Source organism: Tupaia chinensis, unplaced genomic scaffold, assembly GCF_000334495.1.
Source record: "Tupaia chinensis unplaced genomic scaffold, TupChi_1.0 Scaffold000159_1, whole genome shotgun sequence".
Lineage (NCBI taxonomy): Eukaryota > Metazoa > Chordata > Mammalia > Scandentia > Tupaiidae > Tupaia > Tupaia belangeri.
This window is the reverse complement of record NW_006159630.1, coordinates 1083217-1091074: the sequence shown is the minus strand read 5'-3', so window position 1 is coordinate 1091074 and position 7858 is coordinate 1083217. Positions and strand designations below refer to the sequence as shown.

Here is a 7858-nt window from a genome sequence, read left to right as displayed (position 1 = left end):
CTTTGGTCAAATTAAAAAATAATAATAATAACAAAATTAAATTTTTAAAAACTTTCTTTTAAAAAAAGTAGGAATGACAGCTATGTCTGCAAAATCTAAGTAGTTTCTACCTTTGAAATCAATCGCAAAACTCATTTCAATTTTTAAACCTAACGACAAAATGAAGCATACGATGACCCACTAATCCAGGAACAGACGTCCACTGTAACAACATCTGGCCACATGTTGCCACACCGTAGGCCCAACAAGTACTAAGCAGCCCTCCATGTCAGGCTCTGAGCGGTCAGAACCCAGCTGTGAATTTTAAAAGATGAGGTTCCTGCCACCCAGACCCCGACAATCAACAAAGGCAAGACCAGCTGAGCCAAGCACCAGAGCAGAAATGGAAGGGAGAGACAAGGGAGAGGCCGAGCAGAGGCCAGAGGTCCCTCTGAATGGGCACCTGGTGAAGCCCGAAGTGGCCTGCAGGCACTGGCGGGAGAGCGCCACAGGTTCCAGGAGCAGGAACAGGAACGAAGGGGGCGCTGGGAGAAGAGGCCACGGCCAAATAAGCAAGAAGGCAGCCAGTAAGGACAAGAGAACAGAAAGGAGACGAGGCTGGCAAGGCAGTCAGGCTGAGTGCAAGAGCACACTGAGCCACAGGGCTCCAGCTGGCTACCCCAGGAGCACGGGGAAGCCACAGGGCTAAGGGCGGGGAACAGGAAAGTCACTCATCTTGACAAGAGGCAGAGCAGCTGGGTCGGTGGAGTTAGAGGTGGCATGCCAGCCTGTGGAGGAAGTGGTGGAGGGAGGTGCAGGGCTCAGGGGACTCCACCATCTGGCTTCAACGACAGGGTGAAGGGCTGCCTGAGGGAGCGTGAAGATGAAGGGCAGAAAAGGCAGCAGCCTGGAGGGAGAGCGAGGGTCCCTACATGGGTCTGAGATGCTCACCAGGCGCCCAGGAAGGGGCCCAGCAGAGGTGGTGGCATAGGAGTGAGCCCAGGCAGGGCCAGGGCTGAGCTCTCATTCAGGTGTTGTCAGAGCCTCAATAAGAAGGCAGGCATCTCCATGGAGAACCAGAGCGTACGCGGAGAACCCAGGGTAGATTCTAGGACTGCAAACAGCACCTGAGATAGAAATCGCCACAGGGCCGTCAGCGAAGCACTGTGGGCCCACCACAGTCGGCGGGACCTACACACCTGGCTCAAGGGTCCAAGGGAGCCAGGCCTGAGGACCAAGGGCCCAATAGGGCAACACTCAGGGGAGGGCGGTAAGAAAAGGACAGGCAAGCGTTTGAAGAAAGTGGGGCTGAAAAACCCAGACAGGAAGAACAACGATAACCCAGCGCCGAGGGAGGAGGAGAGGGCTGTTGCTGAGCACCTTGGCTGAGCTGCTGAAAGCCAGTCAGTGGAGACCAGTAACGGGGGTGGGGGCTACCACAGTGCTGAGCAGGGGAGGGGAACCTGCCAGCTCAGCGTCCTCCACCCAGTGAACCCCACTGTATAGAAGGTAAGTGGCAGCATTTCAGGTTGGCAGGACCTGCAAGTCAGTCACTAGCAGGCCTCCCCCAGGCACTGTAGGAAGCAAACCTACAGCACCCCGGGGAAATAAACGCAGCAGGCCTTACAAGACCAGGACCCCACAGCCTAGCAGTGAAGGAAGCCGGGTCCCGCATGACCAACCAGTTTGAACAAGGAGGCTATACAGCCATTAAACAGGGTGACCCCCAGGGCCAGCAGGTGGTGTGGTGGTTAAGGCACTGGATTCCACACAGTTGACTATGCCGTTCAAGTCCTGGATGCAGTGGCTTGAAAATCATACCAGGCGTGTGTGCACGCATGCCCCAAATCGCAACTGGAGAATGAAGGAAGGGGGACTGTGGCAGGGCCATCACCATGAGAGATAATTTCTCACTTTCCCTCTCTGTCTTGCTACAATGAACACACATGCCCTAGGGCAAAACAATCGGAAAAAGAAAAGGACGGACACAGGTTTCCGTACCAGATGTACTGAGAGCGTTTGATGCCACGTGGCTGCACTTCCCAAGCTATACGAGCCATCAGTAAACGAAAGCATTAGAAGGGGCCCACGGAACCTGTATCCCCAAGTGCAAATAAGGCACGGCCTCAGACAAGAACAATGTCCTCACAGGACCTTCCTCTAGAGCAGCCCAGACATGAACTGCAATAGCAAACTGTGGCATTTCACCTATTCTGAAAACACGTGAGAGACTACTTTTCTGCAGGCAAAGCACCACGCTCTATCGTCAAGAACGAGACATCCCTTACCAGATTGGCCAGCTTTAGCCACGTGAAAGCCACAGCAGTGCTCTGGGTCTCAGAATGGTCTCTCAGATGGGGAGGCCCGTCCTTCTAAACGTGAATAAAGCTACTCCCCGTGACCACCAGACGAGAGCTTCGTGCTTCCCACAAGGCTGACAGTAGCACACCTTCAGCCAGGTGTCAAACATGACTGCCACTGACAGTGCATCATGTGTGCTGAGCCCCACTTTGGGAGACACAGAAAGACATACAAAATAGGGTTTCTTTTTTTAATTTAAAGAATTATTTATTTAATTCTATTTGTTATTATGTTTTTTAATTTAACCAGAGAGAGAGAAAGGGAAAGCCAGAAAGAGAAAGTGAGAAAGCAAGCCGCCAGGTGCAGGACTTGAACCACAGTCGGCCACAAGGGACTCCAGCAGCCTCGACCACCACGCCACCTGCCAGCCCCTATGTGGGAGAAGGGTTTTTATGGCACTACTTCATGGTAGTTTTTTTGATGGTCCTCTTCGGGTGAATTCTGTCACTTCTTTACCTACAGGTACATAAATCTAACATGAAGCACTGGGCATTGAAAAAATAGGAGCCAGCAGGTTGCATAGTGGTTAAGGCACTAGACTCCTACATGGCTGACTGTGGTTCAAGCCCCGGACTCGGCAGCTTGAAACTCACGCCAGGTATGTATGCATGTGTGCCAAGAATCCCAAGAGGAAAATGGAGGAGAAAGGACTGGGGTGTGGCCATCCCCACTGGGAGGTAATTTCTCACTTTCTCTCTTTCTGTCTCTCCAGCAAGTGCACATGCCCTTTGGCAAAAATCTCTCTCAAAAAAAGAACGGGGACCAGCAGTTAGCATAATGGCTATGTCACTGGACTCCCATGTAGTTGACCGCTGTTTGAGTCCCGGACCCAGTGGCTTAAACTCACACCGGACACGTGTGCATGCGTGCCCAAGATCCCGAGAGGAGAATGGAGGAGAAGGGATTGCGGCGTGGCCATCCCCCGTGGGGGGTGATTTCTTTTTTGTCTCTCTCTGTCTGTCTGGCGAGCACACAAGCCCTATAGCAAAAACCTCTCCAAAAAAAAGAAAAAGAAAGAACGGGGCTGGCAGTGGCATGGTGTAAAGTTAAAGGCACTGGCTGACTGCAGTCTGAGCCCTGGACCTGGTGGTTTGCTCTCTCACTCTCTCTCTCTCTCTCCTGGACCTGGCAACTTGCTTTTTTACTTCCCTTCTCTCTCTCTCTTTTTCTCTCTCTCACTCTGTCCCTCTCTGGTCAAACTGAAATAAATGAATAAATAAATAAAGTTAATAAAATAATTATTAAAAAAAAAAAGAAAAAATATCAGGCTGGCTCCATGACCTGGTGGTGAAGGCAGTCATATTTCACACAGTCATACACATGGTTCAAGTCCCAGACACAGCAACTTGAGAAACACAACAGGTGCATGTGTGAGCAAGCCCGAAATCCAGAAAGCAGAGGTGAGAGAGAACGGACTCAGTATGACCAGTCCCTGTTGAGGTGTGTTCTCCTCTCCTTCCCCCGCCTGTCTGGTAAGCATGTACATTCTCTAACAACAAAAAACATCTTAGCAGAGCCTTACAAAAGCAGATAAAAATGTTAAAAACTGGGATCACCATATGGTGTAATGGTAACGTCGCTGGACTCCCACAGTGAACTGCAGTTCAAGTCCCAGACCTGGTGACTTAAAACTCACACCAGACGTAGTGTGCACGTACACGCACCCAAGATCTCGAGAAGAAAAGGGACTGCAATGTGGCCATGACCCCCGGGGGGGTCATTTCTTGCCTTCTGTCTCTCTGACGAATTCATGTAACCCCTCACAAAAATCTCTCTCAAAAAGTCTATACTATTCTCAACTGGACTGGTCTGAGGTGTATTTCATGTTGGATAAATTCTCTCTATAAGCTAAATACTATATAGCAATTGAATGTATAAAATAATAATAATTTAAAAAGTAAATTTAATAAAAGAAAAAATGTTAAAAACTTAACAGTCACACCCAGGATAAGCTTGATACGTAATTACTTCAATAAAAAGAACCCCGTGGGCCAGCATGTGGGATGGTAGTTGAGGCGCTGGATCCCATATCCCGTTTGCATCCTAGACCTGGCAGCTTAAAAATAACACCAGGCGTGGGGGCCGGCAGGTGGCACGGTGACTAAGGGCACTGGACTCCCACATGGCCGACTATGGTTTGATTCTCAGACCTGGTGGCTCGCTTTCTCACTATTTCTCTCTCTCTCTCTCTCTGTGTGTGTGTGTGTGTCTCACTCTGTCCCTCTCTGATCAAATTAAAAAAGTAAATAAATAGTTAAATAAAATAATTCTTTTAAAAAAAATAACACTGGGGACCAGCAGTTAGCGTAATGGCTATGTCGCTGAACTCCCATGTAGTCGACCGCAGTTTGAGTCCCGGACCTGGTGGCTTTAACTTATGCCAGGCGTGTGTGCGTGCATGCCCAAGATCCCAAGAGGAGAATGGAGAAAGGATTGCAGCGTGGCCATCCCCCCTGAGGGGTGATTTCTCGCTTTCTATCTTTCTGTCTCTGTCTGTCTGGCAAGTGCACGTGCCCTATAGCAAAAACCTCTCCAAAAAAATTAATAAATAAAATAAAATAAATTTAAAAATAAATAAATAAATAAAAATTTAAAAATAATAATACCAGGCACATGTGTATACATGCCCAAAATCTTAAAAGAAGAGACTGTGATATGGCCATTCCCCCGGGAAGGATGATTTTTCACTTTCTCCTTCTCTCTCTCTCTCTGCAGACTGCACATGCCCTATGGCAAAAATATTAAGGAAAAAAAAAAGAGAAAGAGGAAAGAGAAGAAAAAAATCTGGAACAGAATAAAAACTAATGCATTTACAAATGGAGTCAACAAAAAAGAATACATAGCACAATCCACCATGTTACGTTCAAAAGCAGGCAGAGCTACACTCAGGGATCAGAGCACACACTGAGGAGGTAAGACAGCGGTGCACAGTGGCCACCAGCCGCCAGTGCTTCTACGGAGCCGGCCCTGCCCCACCTGACTGGCACCTTCTTCATCATAAGCCATCTAGTGGACCGTATTTTCCAAGCATTCCTTGGTATGTATTTTATTAATGAAAGAAAATGTCTGAAGAAGGGCCTGTGTCTCTCACCACTGAGAGGCACAGACTGAGAAGGCAGGTGGGAAACAGAAGGTAGGGGGCTCCCTGGGAGCAACAGGGACACAGAAGAGCTTGCCCTGGGGGCATCATCTGATGACTCTCAGAGAAGAAATCCACAAGTCTCAAAGGAATCAACAGTTCCAAGATTATGTAAGACATTCTCCTTGTAGTTTCTCAATTTTGCCAGTGTGCACTCACCAGAGAGACAGAGGGTAAGAGAGAGAGAGAGAGAGAGCCCCCACGGGGACGTGGCTGAGACACACACTGACCCCACAGCAACACGACCCTCCACGCCTGAAAAGAGCAGTGCAGGAGACAGCTGGGCGTGGCAGGACTAGGCGGCGAGGAAAGGCAGAGACGGGCAACACGAGGAGGAAGACACCCTCGAGGCACGCGCCCCGGTCGCAGCTACCTTTTTCAGAAACGTCGCAGCTGTCTCTCTCTTTGTTGCTGTGATCCGCTTCACCCCATCGGGGGACTGGACTCGGATGATCTGTTGTAAGTGAGCACGACAGTCACTGTGCAGCCAAGGGACGCGCCACCTGCTACCAGACTCATACCCGCAAACCTGGGCCACGGACCGCCCACCTCCCCTTTCAGTCCCCTTCCAACAACCAACACTCTCTCTCCAGATCTACCAGCACATGAGGAGACAGCTGAAGAGGACTGTTCGGACTTTCAACTCAAAAATTCACTTCAATTTTTAACAAATATTTATAAAGAATACACACGAAGGGAGCCAGCAGGTGGTGTGGTGGTGAAGGCACTGGACACTCTCACATGGCCGACCATGGCTCAAGTCCCAGACCTGGTGGCTTGCTTTCTCACTTTCCTCTCTCTCTCTCTCCTCTGGTCAAATTAAAATGAACGAATGCATAAAATTAAATAATTCTTTAAAAGAAAAAGAATATACAGAAGGCACTATTTCTCCCCTTTAAATTTACATAAGAGCAGGAATCCCACCCCCAGATCATGAGTGGCTCTGGATTCTCTGAGAGCTCTCACTCTGCCCTAGCACCTATCACGCCAAATTGAAAGGACCACGGGTCAGGCCACAGGTGGCAGTTGGGTAGCTGAATCCCACGTGGTCGGCTAGTTAGCCAGACTGAAGATCACACAGGCAGGGCCAACAGATGGCATAAAGGTAATGGACTGAGGTTTGAGTCCCGGACCTAGCACACGCTGGGTGCGTGTGTGCATTCCCAAGATCCCACGAGGAGAATGGAGAAGGGACTGCAGTGTGGTTATCCCTCTGGGGGGTGACTTCTCACTTTCTGTCTGTCTCTCTAGCAAGCACAGAAACCCTATAGCAAAAATCTCTCTCAAAAAAAAAAAAAAGATTAAAGAAATAATAAAAGTTTTTAGCACTATGGAAAAGTAGTCAGATTTCACAAATACATTTTCGTGGCAAGGCTGAAAATGTGGGCAGATTAGTGGACAAACAGCACTGCTTTCTAGGAGGGCTGGATTTCCACGTGCAAAGCCCTTCGGAGGCGGTGCTGGGCCTGGCCAGCTGCATGGGTCCTGGTTTCAGTGAGGGAACATAAAGTGGCGTGAGGAGCAGGCGGGCGGGCAGACAGGAATGAGCCAGAAAATGCTGCCACGGCTGTTTCTCTCAATGGCTGACAGCACTGTATTCACGGCACCTGACATGTGCCACTGTTCAAAGGGTTTCCAAAGAAACCACGGGGCTTACTGTCCACTGACCTTGGTCCGTGTTTATCAAATCAAGAATGAGCTAGATTTTCCTAAAGTAGTGTGACCCTGTCACTCACTTTTCTAATAGCTTTTTTAAGACTGTATTTATGTATACCAGGAGAGAAAGAGCAGGAGAGGGAGAGGAAAAGAGACAGGCACCTCGACTGGGCTCGTTTCCATGTACCCCATGTCAGCCCAGACCAGGGGAGTTCCGGCTGCCAGCGTGCACAGGGAGGCCAGGATGCAAACCCGGGACTTCCCAGTTGTGTTACCACCATGCCACTTGTACTAATGACCACCACTTGACTAAAAAGGCTTTGCCCCCTTTTACAAGGAGACTTGAAAAGGTTCATGGAAAAAAATGCAATTAACGTATATATGAGTTTATTTTGGTGCAAAGATTTTTAAATTCATGCAGTTTTTTTCATAATACACATTTACCATGAACTTTGTGATGATTTCTCATATATTTTCAACTTTTAAGACTCTGATTTTAGGGGCCAACAGGTGGCCTGTTGGTTAAGTTGCTGGATACTCCCACCGGCCGACCACGGTTCGAGTCCTTGACCTGGTGGCTTGCTTTCTCACTTTCCTTCTCTGTGTGTCTTTCTCTGGTCAAATAAAAATAAATAAATGAATGAATAAATAAAATTATATAATTCTTAAAAAAAAAAAAAAAAAAGACTCTGATTTTAAGTAATCCCCAGGAATACCCAAATT

At 48.5% G+C, this 7858-nt stretch overlaps 1 protein-coding gene across 2 annotated transcripts in view; it reads right to left on the bottom strand.

The window, feature by feature from the left end:
- NPLOC4 (NPL4 homolog, ubiquitin recognition factor) overlaps positions 1 to 7858 on the bottom strand; it is a 92167-nt gene that overhangs the window by 61219 nt on the left and 23090 nt on the right. Inside the window, exons 1-2 of one of the 2 annotated variants that reach the window (XM_006145651.2) lie at positions 7580 to 7619; positions 5853 to 5933 (exon numbers count right to left, since the gene is read on the bottom strand). In XM_006145651.2, the coding sequence (XP_006145713.1) occupies positions 5853 to 5933; positions 7580 to 7582 (84 nt within the window). In that variant the 5' untranslated portion in view covers positions 7583 to 7619. Of the gene's footprint in view, positions 1 to 5852; positions 5934 to 7579; positions 7620 to 7858 lie in introns of those variants that run through there. The other variant, XM_006145650.3, reaches the window with a different exon arrangement.